General features: G+C 36.3%; 1 protein-coding gene and 1 long non-coding RNA gene across 4 annotated transcripts; one reads left to right on the plus strand and one right to left on the minus strand.

The window, feature by feature from the left end:
- Nucleotides 1-1,832: 1,832 nt before the first annotated feature.
- Nucleotides 1,833-12,555, plus strand: LOC139746607 (uncharacterized). The gene is made up of 2 exons (XR_011712177.1): nucleotides 1,833-2,171; nucleotides 11,280-12,555. It is a non-coding gene; the product is annotated as an uncharacterized lncRNA (long non-coding RNA).
- On the minus strand, nucleotides 5,641-18,718 carry LOC139746605 (thiamine pyrophosphokinase 1-like). Of its 3 annotated transcripts, none has more exons than XM_071658013.1 (6): nucleotides 18,573-18,718; nucleotides 15,660-15,803; nucleotides 14,325-14,653; nucleotides 12,860-12,940; nucleotides 11,503-11,689; nucleotides 5,641-8,768 (listed from the first exon to the last, which is right to left on the minus strand). In XM_071658013.1, the coding sequence occupies exons 2-6, from the start codon at nucleotides 15,796-15,798 to the stop codon at nucleotides 8,578-8,580; spliced, it is 927 nt and encodes a 308-aa protein (XP_071514114.1). In that variant the 5' UTR covers nucleotides 15,799-15,803; nucleotides 18,573-18,718; the 3' UTR covers nucleotides 5,641-8,577. The 3 variants fall into 3 exon arrangements, with proteins under 3 accessions (XP_071514114.1, XP_071514115.1, XP_071514116.1); XM_071658014.1 differs by lacking the exon at nucleotides 18,573-18,718 and adding an exon at nucleotides 17,991-18,550; XM_071658015.1 differs by lacking the exon at nucleotides 12,860-12,940.
- Between the last annotated feature and the right edge of the window lie 1,389 nt (nucleotides 18,719-20,107).

A 20,107-nucleotide genomic window follows, 5' to 3' on the forward strand; every position in this document is an offset into this window, starting at 1 on the left:
GTTGGGAACAACTAGTTCAAGTTGCACGCCTTTGACCCAAGTAGCTGCCATGTCTCCCTGCTTCACCCACAGCTGGACTGCTGGGATTCTGTCCACAAATACAGTCTCCTGGCCTTTCATGACAAGACAACACTTGATTCGCATAACTCATTCTCCGTAACTTTATAATTTCCTGTGTTAGAGCTATAACCTAGCCCTTCCTTTGGCAAATTGGTAGGAGCATTAGTTAGTAGTAGTCTCTAGAAGCCTCTGAAAATCTGCACAAACGTTATATTCTGACAGAAACATGTAAGGTGTTAGGCACAGAAGGTTAAGAAGCAGCTTAAGTTTATCAGCTATGGAGACTGTGGCCATTCCCTTGAGGGAGTTCCTGAAGGTAACAGACTACAGAGAAATTGATTTTATAACATGAATATTGAGTGAGATGTTTAGGACAGGAGAACTGATGTGAAAAGGATCAGTTGCAATCACAAAGTTTGACGGAAAATTAAGCTGAAGTATATAGCAACTAAACACTAACTACTGTTCTTCAGTACAACAGACTGGCTCTGCAGTAACTTATAATTCCCATTGCACCTCGCCGTTGTTCATATGATTGCATAATCCATGCACGAAAACATTAACTAGCGCCAGCATTTACCTCACCACTCGTGTACTATAAAAGATTTTATTTCAATTATAACAGCTTAATATCATTCAGGGGTTTTCCACGTGTACCACAGGAGAATTGGTACTTGATCACATACCTTTACAAAGAGTCATTTTCTACATAAACTTTAAATAATGTCCTTGGAAATGTATCAAATACCTCTTTAATTTCTTGCACCAGAACATGAATTGATTTCTTCCCATCATTCATCAAGGACATAAATGTCCATGCTGCCATACAAACCCAAATCCATGTAATTGCAGCTTCCCTAATCTTAACATTCCAATTAAATACTTCCAGATTTAAACTCATAACTCTCATATCATCCACAGTCAGTTTATTAAGTATTCTTTCCACATTTCACAAATTGTAAGTAATGCCCTAGATTTTATTTCTTTTTTCAAAGGTTTCAGTGGAAAAAGACTACTGAGAATATAGAATGGAGAAGGAAAAAAATATCTTGAGTAATGGAAGATTATTTGCATGTTAACAATGTCAATCAAAAGGAAAAAATCGTACTTGGATCCACGTCCATGGAAGAAGTGCTGTGCTTTGCATAAAAATAGTAGAATTAAACAGGTGAAATTCCTTCAATTTCAAAAGGGGAAGTTGATGGTTATAATTTTCAATATATTGCGAGTGATGTTTTAATATTTCGCTTCACTTAGTGGTCTTTGTGAGTGATATGAAATCTTTTACAATGCAAATCCTGAGAAAAAAAAATATTGGTGATATTCTGATGCAACATCAAAGAAATAAGTATTGAGTAAAAAATGCATTTTGATAGACATCTTTTATTAAGTTCAAGTGATCTATCCTGGGGAGTGTGATGTAAATTATTTCTCTTCCACCGTACGAAGTTTTGAAATGTGTGATCATGCAAATTAGGGTAAAATATGTGAAACATATGAATCAGTAAAACCACTAAAAACCTAAGCTAACTTTTATGTTGCTCTAGATAACGATAATGTGTATGAAAATTATTTAATAAAACTTCTGTATATCAATATTTATCTTAATGGACAACGGTCCTATGACATGTGTTTACATGAAATTGAACGCTGGATATCTTTAAAAGAATTTTAAGTTTACAAAGGAAACTCAGGAATTTCATTAGTTTATGCAACCATCCTCAATTCGTTTTCCTTTACAACTTACCACTTCACCCAGAAGATGGCGTTAGTACAACTCTTGGCATCTGTTAAGGAAAAATATAAACAAATGGGAGTGAAATTTCCTGAATAGATTTTCCTTGAGGGCTGGTCACTGAGAATTCAGACCGCTGGTCAGTTGGTGACTGACTGTTGTGTTGGTGGGACGTAAAGACAGCAGCTATACTTAATTAATCGTTAATGAGATGTTTTGGACGTCATGCGGCTATGTCGCTGAACGCTATGGTGTATGTTTCAATTACAAGAGGATTAAAATGTGTTGAAATGAGTGTTTGAGTACGTAAGGACCATGGTCGCCTGCCTGGACGTTCTTTGTGAGGAGGTGGAACGCCGAGGGATCGTGAAGTAAGGTGAGTACAACATGGCTGGCCATTTTCTGTTGGGAGTTTCCGCGCCTCATTCTTGAAATTTGTGGGAATTATGTGTAGGTTTAAGATATTTGGTCATGTATGGGGATCCGTGTGGTATTGATAAACCATGAAATTTGTCTTGATGCATATTTAATGGGTATGTGATGGGTTAACTACCCTATTACGAGTTTAGCACTCGTGTTGCCCCGTCTCATAACCAGGTGTATGTACATGTACACCATGTGATTACTTTTGTGTATACATATGTACACCTACACACCCCAGCCTAAGCCAGGTAATTACCGCGCCCGGGAGTGGAACCCATGAGGGTTGGTCAGTTAACGCTTACCACGTCACCACGGAGGCCTCTGGTGATTAACGTAGCCTGTTATTTGTATGTGATTTGTTACCTAACCTGTTACGATATGTAGAAACTGACACAGCTTATTACATTCTGTAGCGGCATACTTACCCTGTTACGTTACTTAGTGGGTTATCTATAGCCTGGTATGTTAAATGGCGGCTTCCTTGCCTTGTTACAGTATGTAGTGGCTTATTTAGCCACTACATATGACGGGTTTTATGACGGGTTTTACGTAGCATGTTACGGCAAGTAGCATCTCAGTCTATAACGTTCAAATATCAACCTTATCATATTCCCAATGGCGTTTATGATGAGGGGAATCTGTAGTCATTTGAATGGACTCCTGTTACCAGTAATGTCTAAATATATTTATCTTTGGCTTCAGAGCCATAACATTACAGTCTGATCTTTGGAAAGTTACGGCAAGTAGTGAGGATGATGAACCGGAGATCATGAACTATTTTCTACAAGCTCGAGAGCTATGAGCATAGCGGATATATTTATTCATAAATTTTTGGCTAATCATTGACTACTGAGTTCGACCACACTTACAACCCTTAACCCTTACAATAGAACAACTGGGAGAGTCGTTAGTGTAGGTGTCCTGGGATGTTATATTTAGTCTGTAGTTTCTGTATATGTTCTAGAACAATGGTTTTGGGCAGATGTCGCAGGTGAAGTTCATAATTAGTTTCTTTTGTGGATATTTCAGTAAGATGATGTGAAAAGATGGTTTTATCTTCATGGGTGATGGGAAATGGAAATGCTGTTGCTGCTTCGTAATATTGAACAATTTATGTCCTCTCATCATGCCAGCGACTTATTTGAAAATATTTATATTCACTTGTGCTCTAGTGTATACGCTTTAACAATTCTGTAGACAAGACTTTATCTAAATCACCATGCAGTTCATCCATATCATGAAATTGATTTCAAGTATTCTGTCCTCTTTGTGGCTTCATTTTACATTTTTATGAAGTCTGTCATGTAGTGCATAGACGGTTCGTGGTAGTCTACTTGGTCTTTATATAAGCAAAGTATATCATATTTCCATTTCTGCTATATGCATCTTAAGTAGGATTGTAACTTTGCAACCAGAGAGGGATTTATGAAAAGCCATGAAGGTCAATTGCCCATTCTCCAGGAAATGTCCAGGGCACTTGCTCCTCTTTGTAATAATTTACAGAATCTTTTTGTCTTTATCTTAATTATGATTAGCTACTAACGACATCATTGATTAGTTGGCTAGATTCCATCCCTGTATATGCTTTACACTGTCATGGAAGGAGGTAATTACTAAATATGAAAACTTGATGTAGGTGAAGTATGTGAGTACTTAACAAGATATATGATTTTTGCTTTACATGAAATAATGCTTCTTCCATGCATAGTAAAGAGAAAATATTGAAATATTGATGATGACTTAGTGCTCACATGGTACTGAACTATTGACAAAGCAATTAATTTGGCTAGGGACATAAGATATAGATGATTCTTGTAAAATTGACAGTGTGATAATCTCTGCTTTGGTAATGATGTAAGTATTAGCCAAAGAGAATGAACATCAAATACCCGTTTCAGTAAAATCATATTCTTGCATTAATTGTGGCCTGGGTGTAGAAGAGATGTACTTTGATGTTTAATACTAGCAGCAACATCACAGTTAATATTGTAATGTGAATTAGAACATTACTGTTGCTTTTTTTATGACTAAAATTATTGCTGATAAAAATTCAAGATTACTTTTGAAGTCATGTGTTCTAAGGCAAACGATGGTTATACATGGGTGATAAAATTCCGAGGAAATGCAAATGAGACACTGATGTGAATAGGATTAATTGTATCAAGTAAGAAGCTGTAGGTATCTGTATGTTTAAGGGAGGTGGGAGTCAACATTTTACCCAGCTTGTCACCAAAGCCCCATTTTAGGAGAATTGTAATATAACACAGTCTGTCTACTGGCAAACAATAGAATTGACATACATGGATAAGGATATATTCAGTAAACTGATCATTTCCTTAAGACAAAAAATAGAATATGCTTTACAGCTTGGTTTTTGCATGTAAAGATGCAAAAAGGACTAATAAAGTCCATGGGAAGGCAACAAAAATAGTATAAGAAATAGAGCTGTTACATTGAGAGATTAACAGCCATTAATTTGTCTACCATGGAGGAGAGAAGAGTAAGGGATGACTTGATCATAAGCTTAAGTTTTGAACGAGTGAAGGTATCACTGATGTGCAGTTGTATAAAAATCAGAGGGTATAACAATTAAGCATGTAACTTTTGAAAAGATGTAAAGAAGTACTTTTAAAGTACAAGAGCAGGGGATAAATGGAATAATTTGAATAATGAAACTGAATTTGGACGGGATCTACAAGTTTAAAAAGTTGTATGACAAGAAAGATATGAGATATGGGGCCCCTTGAGTGCAGAACTCCCTGTACCATAGGCTTGGGTACTCATTCTGAATTAGGAAGAAGGGAGTGCAAACTTACTTCATCTGGTGCAAATTGAGTAACTTAGAATTGGCATGGTCCTAATTGAGAAAAGGCTATGCAAGATTTGGCTCTGATGCTGATGTTATTTGATTTGTGCCCAATAAACTAAATTTCAAAGTCCCAATAAACAGCAGAGGTAACAAAAGACTTCCTCTGAGGGACTGAAAACCAGTTGATATTATGACTGACAAGCAAATGCTTGTCCAGTACCTCCTTGTGGCTTGTGTACCACTTAATATTTGCTCTCTACAAGATGGAACTTCTTGTGGCTTGTATAGCTTTAATATGTGCTCTCTTCAAAATGGAACTTCCCAGTTTAAGAAAAGGCAGATGCAGCAAACCATTTAGTAGTGGCTATGCTTGCTTGCTGATGAGTGTATCTCCTTTCCCTTAATGGGAGACGAAGCAGAGACAGAAAAGGAGGGTGAGATTGGGGGCGGAAGCACAGAGAAAAGAAAGGAAGAGAACAGAAACAAGAGAGAAGGGAGAAGTGGCAAAAGTAGAAGACGAGGGGAGAGAGAGAAAGACACACATATACCAAGACTAACATTTTCAGTAAAAATATTCGGAACACAGTTATTAGGAATAATCCAGTGATATACAGATATTTCACTTTTTATTATAAGGTGTACAAGTACCTAATTATGAAGTATGTAAAAATATTTTCATTTGCAGTAGCTAGCTGCATCCAAAGCTTTTCAAGATAATGGAAAGCATGTTTGTGCCATTTCCTACTTTTTGTAGTGGTAATAAAACAAAATAAAACTTAAATGTTAGAACTCTTATAAATATTTCCATTGAAAATTAAGACTAGTCTTTGAAGTGCATGAATCCTTCATGGGACATATTTTTGCCTTGATTTAAGGGTTAGAAGCTATCACATGAATAATAATAATATTACAGTGAATTTCTTAATATATATATCTAATCTAGAAATGAAATGAGATGTTTCACATGAATGTGTTATTTTACACTAGTAGAGTAACCTAGTGTTTGTGAGCTATGGCAGCATTATCACAGAATATGTTGTAAATGATTGTGAGAGGTTGGTGATTTACTCTCTTTGCTACTACTAATAATTCTCTTGCTATATTCAAAACAGTCTTACTTGAAAGTTTAATATAAGCCATAGTTCCATTATTACTGTACAGAAACTGTCACATCTTTCCTTTTATTTCTCCGTTAAATTCTAAAGCTTATTCTTAAAATTTGATCACTGCAGTATCAGAGGCACCTCTGCAGTTCTCATTTCTCTTGTTTCTTACAGTGCAAGCATTTAACAACTGATTCACTTTCTGAAATCTTTCAAAATATACTATTCTTTGGATAATGGTGAGAAGACTACAGTCCAGTTTTTTCACCACTTTAAGGTGTGGATACGTGATACCACTTACATTGTTAAATTACAAACATGCACTAATTTCCTTGATACTGAAAAACAACATACACTGCAAAATTGACTTTTTTTTTTTTCTGCATATGCTTTTACCCACATTTCAAGCAGAGTGAAGCATGTACATAATACCAAAACACTATAAGGTACTTTGTCAACACACACACACACACACATACAATGAATTGCTGAAAATTCAACATCAGTCCTCAACTCATTCGAGTGAGGTCATCTTTGACCAGGTGTATCACTGTCCATGTACAAGAAGAATTACAATCTCATGGAAGATCGTCGCACTCTAAAGGAGTCTGTTACCTTCCTGGTATTGACTATGGCACAGCCCTGCTAAAGGGGTGCTGGGTTTATAGGATCAAAATTATAGTAGAAATTACAGATATTTTCTTTTAGATTTCAAATAGTGAATCAAGCAGGCAGCGTAAGCACATCTTATTCACACATTTCATTTAATATACACATCCTAGCAAAACAGTGTCAGGAGACCAAAAATGAAGATTCTCTAAAGTGGCTTAGTTCCATTTGTTGAAACCTCTGCTTTCTGCATGTATGATTACTACTGAATGAGAAAAGAAAGTGTACTTCTTTTAATTGCATGCAATGACCTACATAGACAAAATAAGTGGTAATGATAGGATCATGGGGCAAGAGAAACAAAAAATACCATACATTATGGATACCAAAGTTTGAGATAAAGTAAAAGCAAGTAATTATGAGTGCTGAGTGAATTAGACCAGATAAACCATTCATGGAAAAAAAAGTCTACAAGAGTAAACTCTTTCTTTTACCTCTCTGTAATCATTTCAAGACAGGCATAAGCAGTGGCATGATTAAGGGGAAGGCCCCAGGGCCTGACAGTTTGGGGAAGACCTTGCACTGAGAAAATCTCTGGGCCTAATAGCTTGGGTGGATAGGGATGGGGTGGGGGAGCTGAAAATGAGAGGATCTGACATAAATTAGCCCAGGGCCTAGTAGTCTGTGGGGTGGGCCTGAAAATTATTTCCGACTTTCCTTAAATAATCATCACTTTTTCATATCAATACTTGATCGCCATGTCCCGCATTAACAAGGTAGTGCCACAAAACAGATGAAGCAAGACACATCCACATATATATATATCTTTTCTTTTTTCTTTCAAACTATTCGCCATTTCCCACATTAGCGAGGTAGCGTTAAGAACAGAGGACTGGGCCTTTGAGGGAATATCCTCACTTGGCCACCTTCTCTGTTCCTTCTTTTGGAAAAAAAAAAAAAAAACGAGAGGGGAGGATTTCCAGCCCCCCGCTCCCTCCCCTTTTAGTCGCCTTCTATGACATGCAGGGAATACGTGGGAAGTATTCTTTCTCCCCTATATATCCCTATATATCCCTGGGGGTAGGGGAGAAAGAATACATCCATGCCTCACAGACCTTTCCATTAATTTTACAATATCTTAGCCCAGTAGGCCCTTTGGTTGCCCATTGTACCTATCTGATCATAAATTCACAAATTCTTATGTACTGGTCTTATGTACTCTAGTATTTCTCCTTTTACCACAACGGTTTTCTAGAAGGCATACATAATCAGTATCGATTACCAGAAATTTAGGATTATGTAAAGCTTGTATAGTTTTATTTACAAATGTTTACTGTACACATTATATATGGTTTCATAACATTTTTTAGAGATCTGTCAAGTAGTGTAGAATATTTTGGCCCCATGGTACCCAAGTCCTTAATATACCACTGATTTCGAAGCTGATCAGACCTAATTGATGTACAACTCTACAACACTTATTTTATTTATGTGAATTTAATCTGGTAATTTTATGAACAAAATTCCAACATAAACTCATGAAAGGTTGGTTTCCAATGACAAAAAACAGTTCTGAATATAATTCCAGTGCTTATAAAGTTATTCCTCTTCTACATAAATGTTGTCATAACATTAAATTCAAAAACATCCTTACCATTTGAATAATTATTTAAATAAACTTACTTTGCTCATACTAGAAAATGGCTAATACATGTTTTACAAGAAAAACTTTCAAGGTCATTATCATGGACATTATTAATTTGACACATTTTTTTTTATCTATTTTGAATTTAGGACTAATCCTGTGTTTTTCATGGCATCTTGTATGGGACCAAGGTTTAGGTGCACTTATGGACTGGATTATTACCTGCAAAATTCCTGCTAGAAGAATTTCCAGAAAATTTTTCATAGTTCCAACCCATTGTCCAAAGAAGAGGTTGAGATGTCTTGATTGTGACTTTTCCATGACATGTAGGATCATATGTGTTTGATGTGCTCACCAAGTGTCCAAATGCCAACACCTGGTTGTCTGTTGGATGAAACATTGTGTTACAAGAAAATACTGCATATCATACATAAATTATTCTCATATAGATATTTTTTTTCAGATTTGTTTCCTGTATTTGCAATATAGCACCTGGGACAAATTAAGAGAAGGCCTTAATCACTTGCATCCATTCCCTAGCTGTCATGTGCAATGCATCAGAATTACAGCCCCCAATCCACAAGGCCCCATAGGCTTTCATTGGTTTCCTTCAGTAGCTTCATATGTCCTGGCTTAGTCTATTATTATTATTATTATTATTTTTTTTTTTTTTTTTTTTTTTTCATACGATTCGCCATTTCCCGCATTTGCGAGGTAGCATTAAGAACAGAGGACTGGGCCTTAGAGGGAAAATCCTCACCTGGCCCCCTTCTCTGTTCCTTCTTTTGGAAAATTAAAAAAAAACGAGAGGGGAGGATTTCCAGCCACCCACTCCCTCCCCTTTTAGTCGCCTTCTACGACATGCAGGGAATACGTGGGAAGTATTCTTTCTCCCCTATCCCCAGGGATATTATTATTATTATTACTGAGCAACAATTGAATCCCCTTTGTAGAGTTCTTGTAGACCCATCCCTTGCTCTAAAATCCTTACTTGTACTGCTGACCACCACGAACTTAAAAACATTAATCACCTATATTAACATTGGACATCCTTCAAGCAGACCCACTTTCACTGGGAACCACTCAACCTCCTCCGGAACTATTTGCACACAACTTTAGTCCCCGGGGAAAAAAAACAAAAAAAACACTATATTTGGTTACTTTACCCTTTATATTCAAAGCAATTTCCACAAGGCCTCCCAACTGACACTATCATATGCTTTCTCCAGGTGTAGAATAATACATAAAATTCTTTCTTTTTAAACATCTCCCACACGAATTCTTGAAAAGAAACACCTGGTCTACACAAACCTCTTCCTGAAACTACTTTCTCTCCTAGGTCAGATGTTCTGCCCATGCCACCACCCTCTGCATCACTCTTCTGCCATATGAGGTACATGTTACTATACAGCTTCAGGACTGCTTTTATGGGTCTCCAGCAGCTTTAATGCTGCACATCACACAGTGACAAGGAAATGATGGACTCCTCCTCTGGAGTAAGAAGTTCACCATTGAGATTGCACTCCCTTTCATCCATTGACAATGATAACAGTATTGCTGAGGGTGAATTTTCACTCTTGGTGTAACCACTTGCAAGTGGAATCTGATAATGTCCATAATTTTTAATCTTTCACGAAGACCCTGAACCCCTTTTAAGGGGCTCCTGCAGGTTCAAGGCTGTACCACAATCAGCAACAGAGAAACAAGGGATTCTTTTAAAGTTAGCAATTCCTTGATGGGACTACACCCCTTTTCATCTACTGTAGTTAAAACAACCTTGCCAAAGGTAACTTTTCACTTGCAGTGTAACGACATATGGGCAAAGTTCAGCAACATATCCCTTCTCTCAAATAATATTGATATACCTTTACCTTTTCCTCCCTGCCCCAAGAGCACCTTCTGTGGAGCTTCCACAGTGCTCAGGAAGCCAGCTGTATCTGCCAGGTAGGATCATAGGTCCAGGAGTGTGGTGATATTGTGTGTATATCTGTATGAGGCAAGTGCAGGATAATTTTGGAGTACAGACAGATTCAGTATCTTCAATATGAAAGTTGCATCTTGGGCATAATGGGTTTGTAATGTTGAAGAAGTGGATGGTGTTCACACTGCAGACAAGGAAGTGTGACAGGTACAGTCAATGTCTGGAAAATGTAGTTTCAGACGTGTGCATGTCCGGAAGGATGGCATTTTAAGACTGGGTTAGGAGGGTAGTTTTCAGTGTTTGTCGGGTCATTTCGATGTGTATATGTTTTGTCAGTGTTGTATTTGTTAAGGGTGGGGTGATCTGTGAGTAGAACAAAGATGAGAAGGAAATAGTGTAACTATGATGTGCCTATACAAATACAGACTGGGCATTACTGCAGCTCTTTTAGCTGGGTGATTCTGTTTTGAGAGCTGAATTAGAGAATTTGGGTTATATGGTAAGCCAGTGTAATAATGTGTGTAGGAAGAGAATGCTAAGTTCCTGAACTACAGCAACACCACAAGTGAGCTGTGTGATCATATGTGATCGATCTCTCCAAGCTATTTAAATTAGACACTCATAGCTGTTCCTAAGCCAGACACTATTTCAGATTATTTTGAGAATTGGTTTTCTTCCATATACATAATTTCATTACTTAATGTTTAGTTTCATTTTAAGCTGCCTCTAACACAAAATTACTACAGAGGGAACTGATCCATACAATAAGTGTTGTACAAGCTCATTCAGTACACTGTAATAGGCTGAATAACTTTAGTGAGATAAGTTAGTATTTCTAACCTTCCTTGTCTAGGATGAATATGTTTAAGGTGAGATAAATGGATCTGCACATATGCAAATCTCCTGGGCATGTACTTCTGACCTTCCTTGCCACTTGTCATTTTTTAACTGATTATTCTGCTTTCTTTTTTCAGCAGCCTGGGTTGTGAACTGCAAGGTACCAAGTGGTGGGTGACATGACAGTGATGCAAAAATTAGCTACGAATGGGTTAAAAGATATCCCCTCCATATGTCCTACAACGGCGCTGCAATGAGGGACATTGTCAATGAGCTATCATAGCTATATATAAGCACATCAGTAGTATTTCTCAGCATCTGAATTAAGAATAAGGGTGTTACTAACTAAGCCATTATTACCTAAATTCCATTTCAAGCCAGTCGTGGAAACAGTGGATGGTTGTCCAAGCGGTATAAGGCCACACCATGACCACTTAGGGTCAAACACATCATCTGCTACCTGGATGGTGTGGTCTCCAATACTTAGTAGCCAAAATATACTTCCTCGACTCAGAACTACTACAGGTACAGAGATAAGAGTTCCTACCTGAAATAATATTGAAAAAACATTTCAGTTCTATATATATATGCATACAATTGACTCCAGAATAATATAAGAATGAAAAACAAATTAAGAGGAATATATTTCTTTTATGGCTCCCTTCCTCTATGGCTGATTCTCTTGCATTTTCTATATTTACAATATAGCCATGATAAGAGTTTCATTATACATTTTGAAATTCTGCATTTTAAACCATTTTTTTTCTCTTCAATATTTTTCTTGTTTCCTTTCATTGTACTTTTCTCACTTCACATATAATAGGGCAAGATAGTAGTCACTTCAGTTGTGTTTTTGTCAAAACAACATGTAACCCACTATGATAATTTTTTTCTAAGACCTCTGATGAGCTGTCAAAGGTATCTAAAAGGTTGACTCAAGTGCATGTCTCATTTTGATTCTTATACTCTCCATTTTTCAATTTAGAATGACAGTAAACACTGCATTAAGTTTGGCATATGATTCAACTCTGAAAGCAAGAATTTGTCAGTTCTCATTACATGTAGGTTCCGATAAGTCTGTGTCAAAAATATCAAGATACTGGTGTACTAGAACTATTCACATCATCAAAATGAAGTGTTACTCCTAAACATGTTAAAACATGGGATACTTTATTTGGACATGTCCTCTTGTCCTTGTGCGTTTTCCCCCAGTATGATAACTAAACTCCAAACTTGCATCATGCCCAGTATTATTGTCTTGTAGCCTGATTATAAGCATCAGGATTTTACAGAAAATCAGTACTTTAAGAAACATCATCCAAAGCTTATTCAACTTTATATTATCCTGAATGCTTATTGCTAAACTAGTCATATTCCAATTGTAACTGAGAAATGCATAAAATTCAAACTGCTGTGCTATAAAAGAGGCTAAGAAAAGCATCATATGCTACTTATTATTCACAGCCATAAGGGAAACTAGGCAGGGAATAATATATAACGTCTGATGTTTTTTTATTCCATTTTTGAAGTTTTCAACACGTCTTGAAGCTCTGATCACTAACATTTAATTTTGGCCAACCAAAAGATGGCTGGATGGTTTGCAGGCCAAATATATAGGCTGGTGTCACTGACAGGCTACCCAATATATAGAACATACTGCCATTAAAATGATCTACTAAATTGGATATGAGGTACATACCCATGATGTACCCCTTACCTTATACAGTGTGGCCATATTAGCTATGACATGGTCAAAGCGCTCACTGTGAATCCCAGCAATTATAACCACATGATTTATCTGCAAGAAGAATATCAGATGAGGTAATATCTACAACAGATCAGGATTTTCAATAAAAAGCGAGTGTACTTAACTGTGGCTAAGGATCAGTAACTGATATACTTAGAAAATATAGAAGTAGCAGATAAACTACTCAAATCTTGAAAATGAGAGAAACTAGAGAAAAATTGCATTCGTCAAAAGTAAATGGCAGATATTTGTGAAAATGTATACAGCGTCAGTCATTTTCAAGAACCAATGAATCTTGAATTTCATCTTGGACCTTAATGCTCTAAACAGAAGGAGATTTCTGAATGCACCCACAGGATCCCTTTTATGGGCTCCTGCAGCTTCAAGGCTGTGTTCCCAAAGAAGCAATTTGATGTGGTGGCTCTTCTGGGTTGGGAAGGCATCAACAAAGAAAATACAATCATACTATACATTAAAAATAAGGAAAAGATGGAATAGAACAAAGTTGAGAAAACTCAAACCTCAGCTGCTGCAAGGGTATTCTAAGTAGTGTATCAAAACATGATATGGAACATGTGTCTGTCGACAACTTTTAACTGAAAGTAGACTGAAAATAGGAAATTTCATAGAGAAACCTGCTTTTGGTTGAATTTCATTTAAATTAGTGACTCTATGTGTAACTGGTTGCAGCCAAACAACTGGACTAAATATGGCTATGTTGACCACGGAAAGTAATGTTCAGGAAACACTAAAACACTTTGACGATGATAAGAAATTTATAGCAAAGAATCAAGTTTGAAGTATTTGTCTAGCCTTGCTTTGAAGGTAATGATAGTCTCTACATTAATGTTCACCATTGTAGAGCTGAGAATCTTTTGCCTACACTGCTGTTATATAATCCCTTAATCTTTGTACTTTTATTTCTAATAACTGGGTCTGTATCAAATGTGAAGAAATTTTCATACGTTATGTAGTTAAACATATTTAGAACTTTTGGAAATTGTTTTTTGTTTTCAGCTATGTTACATTTTCCCTTGACTAGGAGAATGACCAGACAGGAGAGTCATAATTTATGGTGGGGTATACATAGTTTGTAGATGACACAAAGGGATATCCCAGTTCACAAAAGCCTCTTCCACTCCACCCTTTTCTCTCCTTCTTGCCCCTTTGCAGTACTGCACCTATTTTCCTTACTTTTGTTCATGTGATCTTTCAACTTCCTCCTTTTACATACTCTATAAAACTCGCAACAACATATGGAGTTTCTCTTTGAAGACTACTGTCAGCTTCATCATTCACAAATAGCAACTGAGTCACCTTCTGAGGCCCCCACCTGCACTCCCACACTCCCAGCATACTGTAGATCAATTCCTTGCCCTAAGACTCTTGGTTTTACCTCCCTTGCCATTCCATCCATGAACTGATTAAAACTTACCTTCAGTTTTTTTTCCTCAACATGTTTCTCCAACACTCTCACGGATTTAGTAAAGTCTGTTTCATCCTGGTCAGGTGTTGATACGATATTAACACCTAAACTGCCATAAAGTTTCAGAAGCTCCGGCTTGACGGAGTCAAAGTCGCCTGTTATAATATCAGGCAAAGGATTTGATGGAGAAAGTGACATCTCAGACACACTGGTTTCAGTGTGAGAAATCACAGATGAGGAAGGTTCAACACAATCAGTAGTTGCAGATGCTTTGTCTTCACATCTCATAAGTTTGTGGTAATAATTTGTGGCACCGTCTGTACACACTCGTACAGATGCTGAGAAAAAAAATCATAATTAAAACTATAAGAACTAATTCACTTTGAAATAACCACATGAATGCTGTCCTAAGAGTTGAACAATATACACCAGAGTAACCACAGGCCCTCACAAAATGTTGGATAAAAAAGCTTGTTAGAAAGGATATTATGAAGTACAGTATTTGTTTAGTGCTGCATCTGCTCACACCCATTCTCTGGCTGTCGTGTGCAATGCACTGAAATCACAGCTCCCTATCCACAACCAGGCCCCAGAGACCTTTCCATGGTCTGTATTCATATAGAATACACACTTAAATTGCTGAGGAACTTACGTCATGCAGTGTCTTTGAGTTACACATAGGTAGATTTCAGGACAGTACAGCTAGGTAAAACACACATTACAATCAAGTGGCATTCACTCCAGCCAATCTATTTTCCTAGAGTATGCAATATCATTCTGATTAAGTGTTTATGGTTACTGGAATATAATTCACTTCAAATTCTTCAGCTGTATCTATATATTCTATAAGAACTTTGACGTGTATTGTGGAAGGCTTGCAGTGATTCATCTGTACACACCATATCAATACCTTTTATAGTGAAAAACATTCAAAGCATGAATGAAATCCTTGTACTTTATGTAAATGAAACACATTAATAAGACATACTAATTGTGAATAAATGGATAGTATACTCAACAAAATGTGAATAAGCGGAGAGTATACACAACAAATCTATGTAAAGGAGAAAGAGTAGGGATGAATGAAAGGAGAGAGAATTGTTAAAACAACACGAAAGGAATGGCAGATGCATTTATAGGAAAGAAACTGTCTTTATAAACAATACAAGCTTGGAGAATGTGTAAGAGTCTACAAAGTAATGCACATAAGAATGATTTTTTTTTCTCAGAAGCATTTCCACAAGTAACAGACCAAGTGATCATCCATTTCACGATTACTTTTTTTTTTTAACATCTTTACATCATTTTCAATGTATCCTCTCATAAAGATTTTGAAAAACTTACCCTTTTGCCACAAGGAACTCACATAATGTACATTAGTCTTGTCTAAAGCTTCATTCAGCATAATGACAGCAAATGAAAGGCCAGGAGATGGATTGTAATACTCTTGAGCTCCCCAACATAGTGTCCCATCTTTTTCCATTCTCCCTGTTGAAAATGTATACCTTCAAAAATAAAATGTTTATTACATGTTCATTGATGCCAAAAGTTCCCAAAAGTATTTACAATCAGTGATATGAGAAGAGAAATAAAACTTATTGTCAGAGTAACTGGAAAGCATTAGCCATCTTCCCATGGATAGTTAAAATTTTAAAATGTCCAGAGGCATCACTTAAGGCCTCACATGAGCAAAGGAAAGCTTGTTTCAGTGTCAGTCTTCACTACCTCATTTATTCTTTGCAGTATCATTACAATTTAAAACTAATAAAAACAATCCAATAAAAGCCTTTTAACCCCTTTTGCTGCATAATTCAGATATATTGGAACAAATAATTAGACCAACCGAGTGCAAAGTTTGGATTCATCCCACAGCTACTGAAAAAAGTTTCCCTTTGCTGCAAAATTCAAGAATATCCACATGTACTTGAAACAACTGCCAAATCTGCATACATGCAGCCATCTGTGTTTTACACTGTAACACATTGATCTTTATGTTTCAGCAGACTAACCATGTTTATACATACAGTGTTTGTAATATATATTTAAAAAAAAAAAAAGTTATGGAGTGTTTCACAATTTCTTTGGTATTTTGAATGTAGTGAAGGATTAAGTATAAAAATAAGAATCATGAAAATAAGGATTTTTATTTTTCAGGTAAAAAATTGCAAACTTTTCTGGAACATATAGAATACATATAAAGGCAGCTTTTATATATTGTGAATATTGTTATCAATATATTTTTTAATGATTTTGGCATCTTACTGACATAGTTTTGCTTACATTTATGCCATTTACTGGAGAACAATTTTAACTTTTTTCATTTAATTATTTTTTATTATTCAATATGGGTGTCAAGAAATGAGATGGTCACATATAATAATACAAAGATGAAATTCCTACTTTTATTTTTTGGTGGATAATTGACACTGGGAACTGACAAAGAATGAAAATAATTATGTAATCATGGTAACTCTTTGGCAAGTAATTCATTATCCAATAATGATTGGTCTAATGTTATGCCCAAATAAGGTACATGTGACTTTAATTAATTTCCATTACACAATTACATTATTCGAACTGTTGCTTTGAAGCAAACAAAAATGGACTCATTTTTACTTCAATGCATTAACAATTTATTTTCTAAACCATTCACTACCTGATTCTATTTCTGCACTCAAGGTGTCCCTTTTTACCAATATATTCTTTCCTGACACCATCAGAGCCAATTTGTCTTCGTAGAGCAGATGTTTGCACTTCATTGTTGTCCTTATGCGAGTCCACATACGGAACTTTGTGGAACTCAACACATTATCCCTTTTGCTCCGTGAAACATCAATATCTATAACCTGGGTCCTATCTGTTAAATATTACTGAAACCAAAGTGCAGAATTTTCTTCAAGACCAATACATTCTAATTCACACAATGAGACATCAAGCTTTCATGTATTGAAAACTTTTCATAGATTCAACATACCATACCATAGCCCTCATAATTACCTATATTACATTCAAGGGGGATATAACCTGAAGGATAAATTATATGTATTAGTGGTATGTAACATTCTAAAATCCAGACTGAAATTCATACAACTGACTATGTTCTGCAAGCCATGCATCTAACTGGTCGATACAATGGGTACCTGGCATAAGGTAGGGTGTGTGTGTGTGCATACGTACATAAGAGTAACAACTAGATATATACAAGGTTAAGAGACGGGTAAACATAAACGTAAAACTCTCTCCCTATAACACAAATACTAATCACACTATGTTTGAACACATAGGCCTCTAGTTACGAGCATCAGTTTTACTCTTCTTTTTTGTATGAAGGCACATCCTTAGACATCTCAGTTCAAGTATGTTACCAGCAATAAGAGGTAAACATATAATATTAGCAAGAGGAGAGGCAATTATCAAAGAACAATCATTTCTAAATGTAGCAGAAAGGTTGTCTAAGGCACTAGCCTTACATACACTCATGCTGCGTACAGCTGTGCACATCTGATTACGAGTAATATTAGATAAACCAGACGTATCTCTAATAGATTTATCATGATAGAATTGCTTGATTCAAGTGAGGACAAAGTAATCAGTAAATCTAGGTAATCTGTAAACAAGTGATGAGGCAATGGTGACGAAATAACTATAATGTGCTGGGCTTAAATACAAACTTACTTTATTCTGGGGTTAGTATGTTGTTAGTTGTTAAATATCAAATGATGACCAGTACCAATCCTAAAAACCTAAACGAAAATTATTTAATGCACTGCTGTGCTCTTCTACTACTGTAAAGGTTCTACTGATAAGATTTTTATCATATGTGATGAACTAGCCAGATCGATGGGACATTGGTGGAAAGGTTAAAGATAAGGATGAGGTTAGGTGGTTAGAGGATAAGTAATGGCCTCAATTGCTCCCCATTACACATTGTTCTGTGTGGCGACTTGTCCTGACAGGGAGAGGAGGACTATGGTGCCGGTAGCACTCCGTCCATCTACTTTAATCCATGACATTAGTACAGTGAAATGAAGGTGTTTGCACCTGAGCCATTCCACAGGAACGAGAGTCAAGGGAATGAAAGATCAAGCAATCAGAGAAACAGAACACCACCAAAGCTTGTCATGAACAGTCCTAGTTTCCTCGTCCACCACCAAGTGAAAGTCCCTCATGCAAATGTAATTTAGTTCATATCTGTCAATAATAGCAACGTTTAACACTCATTTTTACCAACAGAAACATTCTCCTTCGTTAAAATACCTGGAGTATGCAGTGTGACAGGAATTCTCAGTCTCCTGAGCAGAAGACTAGGCCAATAATTCCACCTCGACCAAATTTTGCTGACAAGGAAATATTTGTGTACGTTAAGATAATAAGGAAGCCCAAGATGGCAACACCTATGACGTCACCAATGACGTACATGTTTATCATTGAAGCTGATTGAAAATCCTGTTAATTGCATAAATAATACTAGTTATTGAACGGTCTATGAGTGTGGAATTTTGTAGATATGATGTATTTTATTCCCTGTAGTCCGTAAAGTCCTATATATATCAATAGAAAAACAGTTTTAAATCATAGTTGGTTTTTATGTGATTTTTTAAGTAGTTTCAAATTAGTGACAATCAGATGCCATACCTACTGAAAATTTTCTCAAACCCATTATATAATAACATTTATTTAATGGTATTGAAAAATACGTACTCACAATGACTTGTCAGTATTATCCATTTCTTTCCTTATCAGTGGCGCTGTTATTCAGTATCTGAAATAGATATATCCATAACGCTGTAAATAATGAATATGTAGACATAATTAAAATTTCTTGACAACCAGCTTTCTGTTTTGTAGTTTTGTTTAAATTTTATTGATAAATCGTACGTGACAACTAGAGAATAGATGAGAACGAATGAGTCCGTTCCTCCCTTGTTCCTGGCGTTCTCTCGACATTGCGGGAAAAGCTAACCAAATATGAAAGGAAAATATTAACTTCATAATAACTCGTGCATCAGTAATTAACAAAACATGGGCCTCCATAGATGCCACTGCCTTAAGGGTATTATGATGAATACAGTTGGTGCAAACCACACCCACACCAGCTACCGTGAACTGCGTAAATTCCCATAAGGTTTATGGCGTTAACACAGCTTGGGGGTTCTCTTTATATTGAAACAAGTCCTTAATAAAGAGGAAAGTTCATTGCATTGTGAAGAAGCAATTCTTTAGCAACTGAACCTCATGTCCTTAGAGGATAATGTTTGGAAAGCCTCCCCGAAGCGAATCCATGTCATAATGAAAAATTGATATATAAGGGGGTTACTTAACACTCCATTCAGACTTCCATCAAACATTTGTTTGGACACCATCTGATAAGGAGATAACACTGTACAGATAAGCCACTCATGGTTGAACTTTATAGCAAGAATATCATAGCATACGTAGGAACATTAGTCAGGATTCAGTAAAATACCATGTGCTGTAAAAATGCTACTGTAAGAATAGTCATGTCATGGCTAATGGGAGCCATACATCAGAAATTATGGGAAGATATCTTGGTACGTTTAGTCATTATAGTTTAACCTTAATGCTATCAAAAGTCTTTGTCTCTCAAATTAGGACATGGTATTTCTTCTAACGTTTCGAAAATCAATCAATCTAATTAAGTTTGAAACGTATCTCAAAAGACAATGTAACTGATGTTTGAACAAGATCTGAAATTAGTTTCAATACACAGTAATGAAGACCATTGTGTCGTATTCGCCAGCAATTGTATGCGCCAGTGCGCCCCTCTATCT

Source organism: Panulirus ornatus, chromosome 65, assembly GCF_036320965.1.
Source record: "Panulirus ornatus isolate Po-2019 chromosome 65, ASM3632096v1, whole genome shotgun sequence".
NCBI lineage: Eukaryota > Metazoa > Arthropoda > Malacostraca > Decapoda > Palinuridae > Panulirus > Panulirus ornatus.